The sequence below is a fragment of the Pleurodeles waltl genome, chromosome 1_2 (genome assembly GCF_031143425.1).
Source record: "Pleurodeles waltl isolate 20211129_DDA chromosome 1_2, aPleWal1.hap1.20221129, whole genome shotgun sequence".
NCBI classification, from domain to species: domain Eukaryota; kingdom Metazoa; phylum Chordata; class Amphibia; order Caudata; family Salamandridae; genus Pleurodeles; species Pleurodeles waltl.
Genome location: NC_090437.1, coordinates 955,589,050 through 955,608,745, shown reverse-complemented (window position 1 = coordinate 955,608,745; position 19,696 = coordinate 955,589,050). Strand labels below are relative to the sequence as shown.

The window sequence follows — 19,696 nt, the reverse complement described above, 5'->3', positions numbered from 1 at the left end:
TAAAAGCCACAAGCAGTGGTCAACCAACCAATATTGCTCATTTTGTGCCAGAAACATGCTTTCAGCTCCCGACTACCACACAGCCTTGTGGGTTACGGTAAAGTCCATTATCATGAAAATCAATAGGGGAGCAAATCAGCATGAACGTTGAGGAAGGATGCAGCAAGAGACTGGTGCACACAGAGACAACTGAAATAAACTGATTTGCTTGTCTGCCAGCTTTAGTGGTTACAGGAAGAAGATGGGAAGGAAGGTAAGTATGTAAGGCAAGGTGGAACAAACTTGAGTTTAAGGCAGTTTGGGTGAGTAATGTGCTTGTGACAGATCTAGTTCCAAATATTCACATGAAAAAATCTGGACTTACACCAAGTAAAACCAGTACCGCAATGTTTGCATGCAACAACACTAAAGCAGAGGGGCACGATTGCGTGTTGGGTGACATGAACATATTATTAAAATGACTCACCTGTTGGTCCGTGTCAGTGATGCCCCCACCCCGGAATCCCTCCGCTCCTCAAGCCCAGTATGGTCCTCAGTCTCATTTAGTGAGTTGCCAATACTGTCCAAGTCGCTGGGCGTCATACGGTCAGAATCGGCCTCTAAATGGATCTGTTTTGGGGAAGAGGGGCACGGAGAGATAGAGTCCAGTGCAGAATCAGAGTCCCCTTCATCTGAAAACTTCTCCGACCACTGATTCACAATGCTCTGCATCCCTTTCACATGGTACAGAATGTCGTCTAGTTCTGGGAAGAGGTCCTCGTTCTCTAAATCAACGAGGTCGTTGTTGTTGGAGTACAGAAAAGAGCCAGGAACATTGTCGTAAATGCTCAGACGGTTGCCCATGGAACTGCAGGACGTGTGTCTCCTGCACATGCTACTGCCCTTCGAACGGTCAAAGGTATTTTCCCTCAAGTGACTGAGATGGTCTTGGCTGTGAAAACTACCGGTTCTCCAACTTAAGGCATCGTTGCTGCCCAAAGGAGATAACTGTCCATTGGAAAGTGCTTTGGGGAAGGTTCCAGGCTTGTGGTCCTCGGGGATATAGAAAACTGGATCCTCAATTAGGGTCTCTCGGTTTTTAAAGTTCTGCTCCAGTACATCACTGAAGGTGGATTGGTTGAAAGGGTCAAAGCCTTCCAGATACATCCCCACCCGTTTATTGCAGGTGCTGAGGCTCCTGGTCCGTGTGACAGGGCTTGGAGTGCTAATGGCGCTGCTGGTCTCTGACTGACTGCTGCTACTACTGGTCTGTGTGGAGTTGGAGACACTCCTCTTCCGGATCATGGGGACGGTGATATGGTTGCAATTGAGGGATGAAATCTCCACACAGTTGAGTTGCTTTAACTTCTCCTCGTCAATGCCCTCTTGCAACACCGGTTCACTGATGACAAGACCTAGTTTAGAGGATGCCTTCTTTCTGCTGTGGGAGCTTTTAATTTTCAAGCTCTCCATCCGCTTCAGAAGGCTCTTTGTTTTGGATTTTGTATTCCTTTCATGTGATTTTACATTAAAATTGAAGTTGGACAGTTCCTTAGGTGAGGGAAGGCTGCTAAAGGAGTCCTCATTTGCCACCCCATTCCCTGACGAGCAAATGCTGACCACAGAATTTGTTCTGGTGGATCCGTGGTCACTCCGAGCGCGGACTCGGGGGCTTCCACAGCTGCCAGCGCTGTGAATAGAGGCCACCTCCTGCTGTTCACTCAGGTCTGTCAGCACACTCTCGTGGCTGGCAGCATTAGTCAAGCACGAATCCTCAGAAGATGGTGTGCCTAGATCCTGGCTCAAAGGGAAGACGTCCAACTCTTCGAGTCGCGACCACCTTTTGCTGTCTCTCTGGAATGTCCATCTGCCACTAATTGCACAAGGCTCGTCCTCATCTGAATCCTCGCTCTGTAAAAGCAGAAGAAAACTGTCAAAACCTTAACAGCCTAACAAAACACAAACAACATCAGCTAAACTTGTAATGTGCATTCCCAGTCTGCTGTCTGAGGATATGTAAATGATTTTTAAGGATTATTAAAACACTGAATTTACAAATGCTTCAAATGTGAAACATCTATCTTCTGTTAAAATGCACAACATTAAAACGGATGGTATTAACAATTTCAGTAAAAATTCACACTCCCCTGTAGTGTTTTGTTTCTATTACCAGAACGAAGAGTTATCAAAATCATCTAAAAACAATCAGGGAACAGGAGGAAAATAATTAGGATCTGCTCCAGACGGGCTCCTTCCAATAAATCTCTGTTGCCACGTGATTTAAATGAATTGGTCACAGTGGATACCCTGGGGGTTACTAGAAATTCTTGGCATGCATGGGATTTTAAGCTGGAGTCAGGGCTCCCTCCAGACCTTCTTCAGCGTATGACTTCCCATTGAGGGGGTGAGTGTACACACCCGTGTGTAATTAGGCGATGCTTTTCGGGACTATCTGAGACGTACAGACTGAGAGAGACTCCCTGTTCATCCTTGGAGTCTAATGGGCCTTCAAAACTGTGACTAATTAGTTCAACCAAGGTTATTGCTGGCCACAGATTAAGGCCCAGAGGCCTCTCAGTGCAGTATCCCTACTCACTCCACTTCCAAAAATAAAATGACGGCAACTTTCAGATATTTAAAATACTTACCGGCCCCAAGCGATTTAACACTTCTTAAAAGGGCAGCAATAAGGCAGCAGCGTGGCACAAACCCCGTACACCTACACGTCACCTCCCAGTGCCTGAGGGCCACGCATGCGCAGTCTCAGAGTGGAGAGGTAACCTGTGTCTGTGTTTCCTTTTTGTCTGGAAAGTGTTATCAGTCGACTATAAAATGGCAAAGATAACACACTGTAGAATTATTTCAAAAGATAGTTATCGGGAGGAAGCAGATAGAACAGCTGTTCTGAGGCAGTCGACAGGCCTGCAGATATTTACGTATGTTTACACGGGTTTCAAATGAAACCATTACCTCTAGCACGTGCGCGGGTCCTCTGCAGCATGGCCTTGCCTCTTGAACCTGCCTCAGCAAGAAACCACTATCAACCACCACAAGGCTTCAGAGCGCCTTATAATAAACCTTTCCCACTGAACAATAAATTCAGCAAGCATCCAACTGGGGATGAGGTCTAGCACATCAAACTCAACAAGCATCCAACCAGAGTGGGTTCTATCACTGACAGAGAGCGAAATATCCTGAGCTGGTTAACAATGGCATTCAATAACACATTGAAGAGAAAATCAACACAAAACTCTGTATCAACAGGACTATTTTTATTGGAATGCCTCTCGGAACTAAAAGCAGAATGGTCCAATGGGCCAAAGGTCTGGACAAATAAGGTTGGAAATTCACTCATGTGGCTGCAAAGTTTGCATATTCGCCCCATAACAATTCCAAAGGCAAAATAGATTTACAACTGCATAGGAGTACATTGTGGCGATCACCCAGAAAGATATGTCTTGTTGTAATATTTTGAGATAACTGAGCCACTGTTGGGGGTTGCATTAATCAATGCATGATATTGTGTGTAGTAGGCACTATATGTTAAAGGACATCATAGCGTATGTATGTGTGGGTGATCATGCTTGTTAAAGAATACTAGTTTGTTTGAAGACTACATTGTGCTAGAGCATGGGTACTCACAAACTTTTTCTCGGGGGCCAAAATTGCAGTATGGTTTGCGGCTAAAGCTAGCAGCTAGAGGAAAGCAATCAATGTTTGCACATAGACGCCTGCCTGTACTCTGCTTGCACAGCACGTGCAGTTTGGAGGGCAACAGTTTGGCTGAATAGCTAAATTGGCCTGCATGGAAAACAGTGCAGTTAGGTGGCTTGATGCAGGTGGACAAAGGGAAGCGCAGATGCACGATGAAGCAGATCAGTGTGATTTTGGGGAAGTGTGTAGATTGTGATTCGTGTGTGGGGACACGTGTTTCAACCTCACTGACTAGCGGTTGGGAGGTATTGGAACTCTGTTGATCCAGTCTGCCAAGGATGTCTAGACCTCACCTAAGACTTGCTGTAGTAAACACAATACCCCAGTGGTATGATCAAACAAACTTTATTATTTCTCCTGATTTAAAGAAAGAATTGCCTGCTAATAAAATCTCGTGAGTTGTGGGAGCATAATTTTAGGATTAAGGTTCCTAGCATGTACTGCATATTTCTTTTGTTTACACTGAGTCAGGGTTTGATTTAAATTGCCATTGTTGCCTTTTGTCTAGTAATATGTCAAATATAGGGTCCGCAACAGAGGAAATACAAGGAAACGGCTTTACACGGGATTTACTTGGTCACTTCATAAATCTGAAGACCGTGTAACAGTTTTCATAATTCAAGTACAAATATGTTCCCATCATGTGAATTCCAATGGTAACTGAGGGTGAAGTGAAAAGAAATCGTGATTTAAGGAAACCCGCCTTACACCAAAGTCTCCTGGCTCTCTGGTCGTGGTTCACCCATCACTAGATAGCAGCAGGACACACACCGAGGCCTGGTGGCGGGATGCGCTACTCTCACCAAGAGGAAGCCCTGATGGGAGGCAGACACCTGGAAGTATTTAATGTATGGATCTCCTCCTTTGAAGTTGCAGAAACCGGCCCCATCTACGCCCTCCCCAAATTCCCAAGAAGAGATGAGAACTATTTATTGGAATGAAGTGATGGGATTGCTTCCCATCCTCCTAATGAACACTTCCAGAGCGCACTAACCTGTCATTACATATCCCCTACAAGCAGGCGGTTCCTTATCAGGACCTCAACAGATAGTTGCCAACGGCAACAAGCCCCAAGTATGGCCAGCGGGGGTGGGGAAGCAAGGGCCTGCCCAGTGCGCTCTGGATCAGGTTATAAAACCCTAGCGTCGCACAAGAGATGATGGCGCGCAGAGGGAGACTGGCCCCCATTCTACAGCACAAGGCCTTGCAAGGGGGCCGTATCCTCCAGCGGACGCTCGGCCTCCACCCCCATCCCCGGAGGCAAACACCCTTCACACGGAGGGTCAACACTGGCCATTGTGGCCTTCTGAAGCCTGTTTATAGGCCGCTGACGAATCAGCGCCATAAAAAAGGATGGAATGTCAAAATAACACGAAATACTTTTCCCAAGCTTAGAGCCGCGCCTGCTCCTCTTTTCTGAGCGAAGGATACAATTCCCCAGGAGCAGGCACAATTGCATGCTTTCATACCACTTAGTAAGCGCTTCTATGGAGGCCCTTAGCAAACTTCCATGTAACGCACAAGCACTGACCTCATATCTGGGAACGCCCAATTCACAAAATGAGGCAACCAACTTTAGGACGTTCTTGTCCAGATTAAAAACTCCCTTTGGGCGGAAAAGAAATTACTATTAGGCACAGGTCCGTTTCTAGAGGGTAGGCCAGCTGGGCCAAGCCCACTTAAGGGTTATTACCCTGGCCCACCAAAGGCCATTTCGAACTGAAAAACAAAAGTTTTTCACCTTAATGTTTGAAATGGGCGTGCATCCCCATGGGTTCTCCTTTATCGTTTATTTTTATGATTAACACCATTGACATTGGAAGTTTTCAGGCCTGGGGAGACGTGTAAAGTTAGCAGAGTTTACCTAATATGATGCACAAATCACCAGCGGGGGTATCCTGAAAACTGAATTAAGATTCTTGGCTTATTGCATCGTATTTCTTTAATGCTTTGCAAAGTAAAACGGTGCTAAATGTTTTTTTTTTTAAACATGAAGAGCTGTAAAGTGGCACTGTACGGTAGCAGAAACTGCCGCACATTACCAGGAGTAGCAGGCTGCAACCAAAGATCTGCATCTTAAAGACCTGACAAGCAGTTTACCTTCCCCAAAGCATATCAGAGAAAGTGAAATATGGAGCTCCTTGGGTGCTGACTATTGTGTTAAAAATGTCAAAAGTGGACAGATGCCAACACCTAAAATAACAGATCATTAAATAGATTTTTTTTGGCCAGTACCCAATCATTTTCATGACCCACCCATGATTCTTTACAGCCCTTTCAAACAAAAGAAAACCCTAGAGCCTGGCCTGTTCAGGAACCCGAACACCTTTTTTTGGGCCCCTCCTGTGACCAAACCAGACCTTTTCTGTTAACTTCAGGCCACTGAGTGAGCATTAAACATTACTCAGCCCCAGCAAAACACAACATAACTAGCTGAAAATTACAAACCCTAAACTATTCCGCCAGCATTCAGAGTGATGCTTATTGTGTCATGGCTCTGCTCAAACTTGCTGAATATCTTCTTGCGCAAGGGCTTTGTGCGCGTTAGTAGCCGAGTGTCATGAGAACTGTTCATCTACCCAGAGGTCCTTCAAGGTGTGCCTGCGTGGGTGCTCCCGCCACAAGGGACAGTCCAACGCGCAGAGCTCTGCGTGTGCAGAGTACAGACTAGAGAGCTCCTGTGACTAGTCCGACGTCAAGATGGAGAAGATGATCTATCCCGTACCATGTTGGACTGCAACCATGTTTAACAAGGGGGCTGAGTGCGTTAAACACTTGCTGCTGATACCGGCACTGATCTGCAGGTCAGAAGTTACATTGTTGGCAAGGCTGCCAAGCCTCTATTTTCAGGGGTGGGTGCAATCTGTAGCATAAAGTATGGGAATAGTAACACATGCGTTGTACAGCGACTAGAAATCACTGGCAAATGTTACTAAGTGTGACATGTAAAATAAACCAATGGTAGCAACAATAAGGGTAAGGGAAAGTCATGTTTAAGGATTTAAGAGAACATCAAACACATTACACCCATGAGTAAGGCTCTACATTTCAGAGACCCGGAGTCCACTAAAATAGTCTTTCCATAAGGTACACGCACTGGGAATTCTGTTTTCTAAGTAAGGAACTGATTTTCAGAGTCGGTTGGGTTGGTGATAGTAGAGTTAAGGAAACGGACATCTAGTATTGCCCATTTCCAGGAGCCTCCACCTGCCCAGAGCTGCTTTATTTTTACAGCTATTCAAGAAGGCTTAATAAATCTGTTTCCGGGGAGTATCCCGGGAGAGAATAATAATATTTTGATTTTTTATGTAATGCGAACTACAACATTTCTCCAGTCTCCAAACCCTGTAAATGGCAGATTAACTTTTACTCAATTTAAGGTACTTAATTTACCCAACTCAGAAGGATGGACTCCTGAATTTCAGACTAATGAGCTATAGAGCACCACATTTGTCAGCGATGAGCATTCAGCTCCGTAAGCCATCCTCTCAGCTTAAAGAACCACTAGAAAGAAGCAAGACTACAAGAGGTCCAGGTACATGAAGAATGCATCGTGTCTCAGAACTGCTTTGTTTTCTGTTGGGCACGCATGGATCGATGGGGACAGGACCATGGTTCCACGAAGGTGCCTAGAACTATATTCTAAGCGCACTTCCTTGCCGCGTTCTGTTCGCATGACTCGGCCTCCATCTGCATCTGTGACTGCTGTAGCCAAACCAGAATTCAACCTAACCAGACTCGGATTTCTACACACTAGGGCCTGCGCCTGTGGCAGAAAACTGAATGTTTCTCCTTTATCATTTGTCATTTGTCTAGGATCCCTCACTCTAGGGCACTCAAGTCACCCTTAAAGACCAGTGCACTAGCCTACACTGTGCTCTCCTGGGGTCGGTGGCATGTAAAAATAGGACTCACAACAAAAGATCACTACATAGAACGTGCGCTTCCCCAGCCAAGGACGGTGTCTGATGCTTTGCAAGGACGGTGTCTGATGCTTTGCAACGACAGTGAAAGCCCAGGGCTCGCGAGTACTCACCCTCTTTCTATGGGGACTGATTTCCAGTTTCATCACGGCACACTTGTTCAACGTATTGAGGCGCCTGTGGAGAGAAAGAGCAGAGTGAGGACGGCCGGGGCGGCGCTGCATTCTAAGAAACAGCAAGAGAACCATTCACATGCTCTGAAACAGGCAGGGGGCATTAACATTTCAATGAAACACTGTATTTTTAAAATGACGTTTAAAGTCCATGCCACATTGGTTATTTAGTGAGGTTATGAGGAGGGGTCTCAAACATTCTTTAAAAAACAAGTGTAATCTGCAGTCTCGGAGTTGGTACCCTCATTGGTGATGGGGTGTGTTGGGTGTCCAGTAAGTACAACTGAAAGAGAAAAAAACCACTCCATAGCTATCGTTTTCTTCTCGGTTCAAGCCACGTGACTCGTGCCATAGGGAACTTACAAACTACCCTATAGTGATTGCGCGAATGTTTTTACCTCTGTTCTAACACATTATAGAAAGCACAGTATCCTGCTCCACTAGGCTGTCAAGGTAAGGATAAATAGACGAGTGTAGATTTAATATTGTTAAATTCACCTCACTGTACCATGACGCTATGCGTATATTTCAAGTTTCATAGAAGGGGAGTAAAAAACGTTAACTTTACACCTATACACACCTATGATTGCTATACAACTTTGCACGTGCAGGTGGATAATTTGTCACTCAATATTGCAACCTACAATTATTTTCATCCTGGTAGAAGAACCAGCTGATGTTTAATGGATCCATTTGCTGGTACGCCCCCAGGGCGTCAATCAGTGACACCTCTTCACAGAGTAGGGTGGGGGTCTGCAGTCTCACTGACCCCATCCCATTCTGTGACGGAGCTGGGACTGCTGCCTTCCTTCCTAAGGTCAGACAGTGAGGGAAGGCATCAGCCCCAACCCGCCTGGGACCTTCGAGGCTGAAAGGGGAGGGGGTGGGGGCAGGGTGTGTGTGTGTGTGTGACCTTTAAAAATGAATGTTTGGTGCGCGGTGTGTATGTTTGAATGTGGATGAGTGTTGTCAATGGATGTGTGTGTGTGTGTGTGCGTGAGAAAGTGCGAGTGTGCTTCCCGCCTGCCTCCCCCCTCTCCTAAAACTGCCGGCCGCCACTTTTTGATCCTGAATCATGCACTGGACCAGTAGAAAACTTTTGCAAGCAGAAAAATGAAGTTTCCACCAATAAATTCAGTGCTAAAGAAATGTGGAGACGATACAACTGTTCTCATTAACAGTGTATGCCATGGTCAAATCAATGGTGAAAAGTTACAGGATCAATTGTTGCATGCAATGATTCTGTTGAAAACAACTGATTAAAAACAATGGCACAAATACAGATATCTGCACACTCGAAATGAGCTGTCTCCGTAGTTTACTCAGCTATTGGATATGTGGGAAAAGTTATACACTGCTTGAAGTTGCTTCCCCCAGACATAACATAAGCATGTTACAGCTGTGCGCAGATGGTCAAAATAATCAGAGAAGAGGGCACAGGAGTTGTGTTTGCCAATCATTGAAGATTCAATGTGGTCCATACATCTGTACTCTGGAGTGGAGCTGAACCCAGGTAAGGGTGCGTATTCAATGGTCATAAACCTAGATCTGATGAGTTTCCACAATTTTATTAAATACCAATTTTACACGAATGTGCATTAATTACATCTATTCATTTTCGTCTGCTTCCTTTGCCTGTATTGAACTATAGTTCGGAATATCCAACTGAACTCACTTTTTCGCTCATGGAAACTAACAGGGTGTGCGTCACGGTAGCTTTGCCACCACTAGTTCTTAAAATGAATCTTACTTGTATTTTTTGGTTATTATGGGAATGTAATATGCTCAACACACTGCAAGGCAAGTGTGTCAGAGTGCACAGAAGAGGGTGAAGTTACACCCACATGACAAACCAGCGTGTTCATACAAATTATTCGAAGTAACCGCAGAAGAATGCTAATGTGCAACAAAAACAAAGTTATATGGCGCCTGTTTATTATCAATACTAAATAATCTGAAATGCAGCACCAGAAAAAGGTTAACATAAATTACGTGAGTTTCTACAAGGAAACCTATAATGTATGTGCAAGAACTGTGTAAATCCACAACTTCATCAGGCACCCAACCTTCAGTGGATAATTTCCTTGTGGGGAAAAATAACTAGTTTCAGATGGGTAAATATGTTGATAGCTCCCACTTATGGGCACAAAGTGCCAGGTCTCCAGATGAGAATGGTAAAGGCAGGAAATTGTCTATGTTATACATTTTAGAAATGCATCCAAAAATACTTTGAAAACACAAGTCTGTGAAGAACGGATTCAAATATTAATTTTGTGGGTTATGGAGACAAGTCAATGTGCTGCCTTTCATTTCAATCATTCATTTTGGTTTCCAGAGAGCTCTCCTGAATATTTCTGATGTATTGTAATTCTCATAATTCTTCCAACAGTTTAGTACATGTAACAGACTGAAGACTGCCTTCTGGTACTGCTATCTGGGCTGCTCGACGTGGTGATAGAATGTCTCAACACAAAAAGATCGGGAACCGAGATACTTGCTGATCATTTCTTGACCATACACATTCTGAAGAATTATTGCAAATTTGTTGGTACATTTTAAAGGGTGTATCACCAAAATTGTGGGATTAAGTTTGAGTTTTGGTTTTAGTATCACTGTTGCCACGGGGTACCTTCACATTCCAGATGAAGGCTTATCACTTTTTATCACTCCAACTGAAGAAAATATGTCCTCTCCTCACGCAAATTCCTCCCAACAGATCAAAAGCAGGATTCCACCAAGATCTTTCTTTACCAGTACACAGAAGAAAGTCTTGGATAGCTGAAACAGATAACCGTGGGGTCTGTTCGAACAAAGATAATTTTCTTATAGGGGAGGGGTGGGTGTGGAAGTAAAGGAGAAAAAAAACCTGAAACCTTTATCTCCAATGAAAGGCAGACGTTTATGGCAGGTCTCGGGTTCTAGAGGAGATAGTGTTTCTAAAAAAGCACATTTTGTGTTTAGAAACAAAACACGTCATTCTTGCTGAGTGTAGGAATGTAACCACGCCAAATGTATTCTGCTATGCTCATCCTGAAAGAGCAGATGTGCAGCACAGATCCCCTATAGAAGGCATCATACATGGACAATGCATTTGCATCGCTCTAAGGCTATCATGTGCACCATATGAAGGTAACTCGCATGCAAGAATCAACAAAGACACGAATCCTAAACTACAATGACAGTACATCTCACATGTAAAATCAAACTGTCAATAGAGACTTTCAGAGATATAGTCGTAGACTTGAGTAATGTCTCATAGGAACCTCTTAACTGCACAATACAGTCATGTTCTGCAAGAGTCCTTGTGCATGAGCTACAAGGAGAGCTATAAAAAATCCAAACACAACACTAAACCTATGTATTTTATTCTAGCCCATTATCGGTATTTTCTGATCCCTTTATTGTATTTTTAGTGCAATTACACTAGCCTTACTGGCTAGCTAGCAACATCCACGGTTGCATGAAAATCAGCAAGATTCTACTAAAAGACTCCTCAATAGACAATCACTATTCCAGCAATTAAAATAAGGTTGGTTTTCATCAAGGGGATCCACCGAACCACAATTTTAAGCATGACGCAACTGGGACAAACCTTGGTTTGATTCTGTAATCAGATACAACAAGCAGGCATGGTCCAAAACAACCTTCTGTGCCTTGTACACATCATCAAATGAGTCGATATTGTGGACTTTGGATGCAAGCCTGAGGCAGGGTGTGTTTTTTTTTTTTTTTCTTTGGCTTGTGAACTTGGTGTGAATGTATGTGTTGGGCTACTGCTGTGGGTATCAGGAGACCGTGTCATTGACAAGCCCATTGCTGGTAGTATAGGGCTGAGATTGTTATGATCTAAGACAGTGACAAATGGAGGTAAAGGTAAGGTTTCAGTGCTGTTGCCCTAAATTGTGGTACAGTACCTCGTGTGATAATATTGGTCAGTGAGGTTGCATTGAAAGGTTTTGAGAAAACCACAATAATTTAAGTACACAAAGTTTTTTGTTTGGAAAAAAAAGTCCTCAGTTCCCTTGGGCATTACCTTTTTGTACGTGTGAATGAGTGACTAACTTTAAAGTATGTAAAACGTTGCAACATGTTTTGAGGAATCATATAACAGTATATTTGCACTTCTCAAAAGCCTGATTACACCACACAAGTCCGACATACGCAAGGGCGCCCACCTGCACAAGGCCTCGATCGCATCTTTATCCAGAAAGTCATGGTCCCTCTTCACGGAAGCGGTGTCGATGGGAAACAGCAGATCTGCGAAGAGAACAGCAGAAGAGACAGCCAATCAAAAAGCAGCATAATCCCAGGGGTCAAAGGCTTCAAAGAAAGCAGCTGGCTCAGCGTCTTCCGGAGCAGGCGGCCCAGCGCCTTCTTGAAAATGAATTGCATGTCCTCCTACCTCCCCAAATACCAGAGGGATCTGTCCCTCTCATGGGGGAGGACTCGCACATGCTTTGGATAAAGTTCACAGGCAAACGGTGCAGAGGTCAGCAGAAAAAAAGACAGGCAGAGATGAAAGGAAACACACAACATCCTTGCAGAACAGAGCCATCTTCCTGGCATAATGGGTGAAAATGCGCGGAATTGTCAACTTTTGAGAATGGCGTCTCTAAGACAACTCAGCACCAATGTATAATGGCAGTAAGTGTGTTATTTGTGGGCGTGGCTATCAACAATGTAGCAGGTGCAGTTGCACCACAGGACACGGCGTAGGGGCCCACTTCACCCTAATTAGAAGCTGTGCCTTTCCTATCAAACCAGGTAATGGGGGAACATTTCCTAGTGTTGCAGCCTCGGTGTGCCACAGTGAAGGCATAGTTACATACCAGGAGAAAGAACATGACATACCAAAGCCCTGTGTTTGGTTTCTGAAGGGGGCAGGGACTGGCACCCCAACAGCCTTTGACCTAGAGCAATAGAGTGAGAGGCAGCAAAGGGAGAAGGAAAGAGAAATACAGGAAGAGTGACAAAGGGAAACAGGAGGCATGAAAGAGAACATACACGTGTGAAATAAGAGACACAACATATAGGATATTTGAGGAAGGGGCAGGAGGAGAAATCAAAACTTCAGTCAAATCTGTGGCCTACTCAATTTGTTTTTTATATACTTATTTTTTACAAATTACTTATTAGTTTCATCCGGTCACTTTTTTGTTTTTTTTAACCACACACATGCTTAAAATCGACCCACTTCTTAGCCTCGAGCCTAGCCTAGGTTTAGCATGCCATGAAAGAGAAAACATTTGTTTTTCTCTTTGCACATATATCCCAACCCCCGGCTACCATATTGTTAAATACAGCTCACACCCCTCTTTGCTCCCCTCCTAAACTTCGTGCCCCATTCACGCGTGTGGCCACCTGCTTTGGGTTATGGCCACCAGATGAGTTGAAGACATCACACACCCTATTTCAACTCAGCTCCTCCTACAAGACAAAGTAGCCTAGAACTGAAGACCAATGGCTTCAAGTGAGGTGAAGCACGACGACCAATTCCAGATAGTGCTGGGTCAAGGTTCAGGACTGGAGCAAGGAGTCACCGAGGACAAGAAATCAGCCACAGACTAGTAGTAGAGTCGTAGAACAAAGGCACATAGGAAGAAAATCATAGGATTTGGGCGCTCACAGTGAGTCCATATGGTAAAATTCGAATTCTAAATGTGGCACGGTGCTCCTGGCAAGAGGATCTTCCTTACTCCTCCAATGTTTCAAGGGAAACTACCAAAGAAAAGGCCAGCTGTCAGGGCACTCATGATTAAAAGTTAATACGGTATAGAGACTTTAGCTTTGGAATGGCAATAACACCATAGAGAGTTCATACACCATTTATTTTTGCAGTACAAAGTTCGCCATCAATATAAGACAAATCATCCTTAAATTCGGATATTCATGCAGTAGCCAAAGCTTTAATGTTCATGTAGCAACCATAGCCAACACGTGTTTCGTCCTATGAGAGAGTATTCTCACGGACTTCATCAGGGCTTGCTCCAGACCCTTGCGTCCCTCTCTTAACTTCATGGCCAGAAATCTTCTCTCCCTGTCTTCAAGAATAGGATCCTCATCCAAAAATTCTGTTGTAGTATCCTAGTGTCGGCGAGTACGCTCCCGAATATCTAAAAGATACTCTCTCATAGGACGAAACACGTGTTGGCTATGGTTGCTGGCGAACTTTGTACTGCAAAAATAAATGGTGTATGAACTCTCTATGGTGTTATTGCCATTCCAAAGCTAAAGTCTCTATACCGTATTAACTTTTAATCATGAGTGCCCTGACAGCTGGCCTAGTAGTAGAGTCGTGGCCTTCATTTAAGAACCCTACTGGTCATACCTCTATTGTTTCAAGTCTGTAATATTTACGTAATTGCTGATTAATGTACACTGAGTTTGTGCACACAGCGGTGATGTTTTCTTCTTCTCGGGTTTACAACCAATATGGTAATTAAGAGCTTGGATCTCAATTTGCTTTGGGGTCAGTAATGGATATAGCGTCACTTCGATACTAACTTCCTAACCTAGGAAAGGAGGCTAGGAACACATTATTAATAAAAAGGGCAATTAAGTAGTTTGAAAGGCTGTCCAGAAGAACAATGTGCACATACAACCTCGTCCAGTGTTCACCAAGCCACTTTCTTTCTCCTGAATCGTTGAGAGGCTGGAGGCATTTCAGGACACCACTTCACCCCAGGCCCCCTCCTACCACAGCACTTGGCTGAAAGCATAGTTTCTTTTTTTTCTTCATTTTTGTGGTCTTAAAAAGAGAGGTCTTGAAACCGTACACCTTCGTCATTTTGCCTCGTTAATCGTGACTTTACACCCCACACCCCTGGAATACCTCATCACAAATTGCAGTATTACCAAATACTCTTTTCACAGAGCTCAGCTTCGACCAAATTGCTTTTAGAGAAACTATGCTTACATCTGGTCTGCTTCTTTTTTAAATTGATTTGAAAATCCCATAACCCCTGACTTCACCTATGCTGTAAAGACAGGCACAAAACCTTTCGAAGGGCACAAGAAAGGTACAAAAAAAAAAAAAAAAGGCATGCAGGGGGAGACTTTTAGTAGTGAAAGGATAATACGGCTCTGGCGTTGTGCTACAGGATCCCAGGGAACGGCTACAAATTAAACACAACAAGAGCAGAACCAGACTCTCTCGGTCGGGGTTGTCTGCTGAAGCCGTCGTTTCACAGCGCCAACATTTCCCACAGGACACTGGGGGCGAGCATGACATCCGCAGTCACCATCCTGCAAGCTTCCTCTTGGGCCCGTGACAGACAGCAAGACGACATAATTGGAGGAAATGTCATTCTAAACAATGGTGCAAACACGGTGCAAAATCTAAAGAGATGCAATTACACGTCTCAGCACAAGAGACCACCACAAACAGGGCCCGCTCAGCAGCGCCTAAAACTCATTAGGCCCAAACAGTAAATGGCCCTCAAAACCAGTCACACCTCACACACTGGTCCTGGCAAAAACAATGAGTGTGTGGAGGCAGCCAATGCTGCATAAAACCCTCACACCGACAACACTTCACGTGGATTAGAAAAAGGCACCGAAGGAAAAACTGATGAGAAGGAAAGCTCTTAACCCACAAATCATCGTGGCAGATACAGAACTGATGGGCAGGTGCAATCCCACAGGGTAACCCCCAACGTTGTATGCTTAAAATATGAAAGTAAAAACGAATACATATATCCTACTCCGCAGCCACGGTTGGGCCAGAGGCAGACACCGCATACAGCATGAAAGCAAGAAGTGTTCTAACATTGTCAGCCCTGAAACTGTCAATCTGACTACAGGTTACCAGAGGAGGCACTGCCACCTTTTATTCTTTCATTCCAGTGCCCCCGTGGACGCTGAAATTCAGCACATCTAGCTATGGAAAATGAGCAACACAGGCCTAACACTTGACGCGTGCACAGGGCTTATGACAGCCGCCCACTGGCAAAGGGGACATCAGCAACCATATCAAGGAAGCAGAAAAAACACAACACACATTTTATTAGACAAGAGCTGAAACTGTGGTCCTCCGTTAGTAAAACTCCCACGCACCCCAATCTATGAAAGCAGATAGCTCTGGAAGGAGTTTTTTGTTGTTTGCAACCAAAAATTCAGTCCGTATCACTGGAAATTTAACAAACTTGCAACATGCAGTATAGAGGATAACAAATATAAACTGCCGCCAAGTTGTAACTTCCATAAACGCACAACGGAGACTGTGATTGGCGCAGAGAAGCACATCAGCCAATAGCACGATTCAACTTTCAGCAGAAGTAGAGACCCTGATGCAGAGTCCGATCGCTAGATCCAGTTCTTGATCATTCAAGAAGTAACCCAACACCGGAGGGGCGGTGCTCCCAACAGATTTTAAATGCATCTGCACAACTAAGGATTGTTTTTTGAAATATTTATTCTTAATCCTGTAGTTCTGTACAAAACAGACGCTGGAATTACTAACCTAATTACATTCAAACTGGGTGGAACAACACTAAACTACACATACTCTGCTGGCATGTCTAATCTACCCAATATTTTGTGAGGGTGGAAGTGGGAGTCCCTCCCCAGACACCTCCACTCGATCAAAGTGCGGAAATAAAGAGCGACATCAATTCTAAATCAGAACCAATTATTCATATTCTTTATTGCTTGGCCCAACCAAAATGCTTCTACAAAGCATTTACAAAACATACATTTAGAAAAACTACAGTCTCTAAATTGAGCAAGATAAGAGTGAATGCCTGGGCCAGAAACACGTTAGATAGCATTTAGTTACAATGAGATGCATCCTGTCGATGGCTTCACCCCTCCCCACCCATTGATGCCATAAAACTGCCCTCTCATTGGTCACCATCTGATGCCATCCACCTCCACGTGGTACCCCCCCCCGACGCTTGCCACGCGCCTATTGGTCACCATCTGTCGCCATGCACCCCCCACAAGCTGGTATCCTCTGACGCCACAGATCCGCCCTTCCATTGGTCACAGTCTGAGGCCAAGTCACTCCCTTTTGGTAACCCTACGACGCCAAGCTTCCCCTACCAGGAGAATGGCTGGCGTTTGTGAACCGAACCTCCGAGTCGATGGTGTTCCCTTTATTCGTCTGATGCCTCCGTGCAATAACCTACAACTTTCTGGAGTGTGAGGGCTCCTGTTCTAATGTAGTCTCAATATAGAGCAGTTCCCTGCAGGGTATTATTTGTCGTTAATGGCGCTCATTTAGCTGCCCTCACAGTGCAAATGGGTCTGAAAAGACAGCTAATCGCCACTTCATTCGAAATGCAACAAGTTCACATCACTTCTCATCAATTTGCAAACGGGCAAGATGCCAGAGGTAGGCTTTAGCAGTGTAGGACTCAGGGTGGACTACAAAGAGACCGGGGCACCCCTAGTTCCTGCTGCATCGTTCAGTGGGCAGGTGGACACTGCACCCAGTCACTACAGCAGCATTTAATGTGCAGGTGCACACTACTCTCTGCCAGCTCAGCACTGTTTACGGTGCAGGTGGAAGTACTCTCAGCCAAAGAGGTGTGGTTTAGTGTGCAGGTGGACACTGCACCCAGTCACTGCAGCGTGGTTTAGTGTGCAGGTGGACACTGCACCCAGTCACTGCAGCGTGGTTTAGTGTGCAGGTGGACACTGCACCCAGTCACTGCAGCGTGGTTTAGTGTGCAGGTGGACACTGCACCTAGTCACTGCAGCGTGGTTTAGTGGGCAGGTGGACACTGCACCTAGTCACTGCAGCGTGGTTTAGTGGGCAGGTGGACACTGCACCCAGTCACTGCAGCGTGGTTTAGTGGGCAGGTGGACACTGCACCCAGTCACTGCAGCGTGGTTTAGTGGGCAGGTGGACACTGCACCCAGTCACTGCAGCGTGGTTTAGTGGGCAGGTGGACACTACACCTAGTCACTGCAGCGTGGTTTAGTGGGCAGGTGGACACTGCACCCAGTCACTGCAGCGTGGTTTAGTGGGCAGGTGGACACTGCACCCAGTCACTGCAGCGTGGTTTAGTGGGCAGGTGGACACTGCACCCAGTCACTGCAGCGTGGTTTAGTGGGCAGGTGGACACTACACCTAGTCACTGCAGCGTGGTTTAGTGGGCAGGTGGACACTACACCTAGTCACTGCAGCGTGGTTTAGTGTGCAGGTGGACACTACACCTAGTCACTGCAGAATCGTTTAGTCAGAAGGTGGACACTACATCCAGTCACTGCAGAATCGTTTAGTCAGAAGGTGGACACTACATCCAGTCACTGCTGAACAATGTAGTCATCAGGTGGACACTACACTCAGTACATCATGGTTTAGGGTGCAGGTGGACACTATGCAGCACCGTGGTTTAGCGGGCAGGTGAACACTACACTTAACCAAACAGACACTAAGCAAAGTCACTGCTGCAAGATTTAATGAGCAGATGGACAATGCACTTAGCACAGATGCATGGCTAAGTGACCAGGTGGACTCTATACCCAGTCAGTGCAGCATGGATTAATGGGTAGGTGAATACTGCATTTAGTGCAGCACAGATTAGTGGGTAGGTGTATACTACACAGTGCAGCATGGATTAAAGGGTAGGTGGATACGACGCTCAGTGCAGCATGCATTAGTGGGTAGGTGGTTACTACACTCAATGCAGCATGCATTAGTGGGTAGGTGGTTACAACACTCAGTGCAGCATGCATTAGTGGGTAGGTGGTTACTACACTCAATGCAGCATGCACAAGTGGGTAGGTGGATAGTACACTGAGTAAAGTAATGATTAAAGGGCAGGTGGATACTACACTCAGTGCAGCATGGATTAGTGGGTAGGTGAACACGACACTCAGTGTAGCATGGATTAGTGGGTAGGTGGATACTACCCAGTGCAGCATGGATTAGCGGGCAGGTGGATACAACACTCAGGCAGTCCAGCATGGATTAGTGGGCAGGTGGATACAACACTCAGGCAGTCCAGCATGGATTAGCGGGCAGGTGGCTACACCGCTCGGTCAGTCAAGCATGGATTGGTGGGCAGGTGAATACAACGCTCAGTCAGACCAGCATGATTTATTGGGTAGGTGGACAATGTGCTTAGTCAGTGCAGCATGGTTAGAGGGCCGGTGAGCACTACGTTCACCACTACAGTTAGAATAAAACACACAGCTTAGAAAGGGAGACCTATGAACTTGAACAACTTCCAACTCAACCACACTGTGATCCTGAGAAAACTGTAGTCCCTCGGCCACAGTGCTCATCCCCATCAAAGCCAAGAGCTTTGAAAATTGTGCTAAGTGCTAGAATTAATTGCTATCAATACACATTTACATTTGTGTTCACAGAACACTGAAATTAATAACGCAATGCAATCATATGGAAATTAAATCAAACACAAGAGGATCTTAAAGGAAAATTAGCTTGGTAAATGAGAAAATATAAAGAGTGAGTGGGTATTTTTACCACATTTTATTTAAATATTAAATACTTATTTAAATATATATATATATTCACACACACACACACACACACACACACACGTACGTGACTTACCTTCATAAAGCTGGGCATACTGAGGAAACCCTGCTGCCCTCAGCCAATCACACGCCTCCTTGGCCTCGATCTCTGAAAGACAAAGAGACACCGCGCAGTCAGTTATGTGTAAAATAAAGGTTAACTGTGCAGTCTTCATTACAATATAGCGACATAACCAGCCTGTAAGAAATAATATATACTTGGACTCCGTTTCTTCTGAAGGTTTCTTTTCCAGTGTGTTCGGGTTTGTCTGGGCCTCAATACAAAGAGGCTGCCTCCCCTTGTTTTTTGCACTTACAACTTCATTTGGTTTACTGCTGGTCCTATGAGTACTTTTGGCACAGCTCAGCGTTCTAAGATAGGGGTTTGTTAGCAATTGCTGACAGCGAGGTCCTGGA

At 45.0% G+C, this 19,696-nt stretch overlaps 1 protein-coding gene across 2 annotated transcripts in view; it reads right to left on the bottom strand.

The window, feature by feature from the left end:
• DLC1 (DLC1 Rho GTPase activating protein) overlaps positions 1–19,696 on the bottom strand; it is a 1,219,048-nt gene that overhangs the window by 17,283 nt on the left and 1,182,069 nt on the right. For both annotated transcript variants that reach the window (XM_069200770.1, XM_069200779.1), the window contains 4 exons: positions 19,317–19,388; positions 11,965–12,046; positions 7,730–7,793; positions 467–1,890 (listed from right to left, as the gene is read on the bottom strand). In XM_069200770.1, the coding sequence (XP_069056871.1) occupies positions 467–1,890; positions 7,730–7,793; positions 11,965–12,046; positions 19,317–19,388 (1,642 nt within the window). The remainder of the gene's footprint in view (positions 1–466; positions 1,891–7,729; positions 7,794–11,964; positions 12,047–19,316; positions 19,389–19,696) is intronic.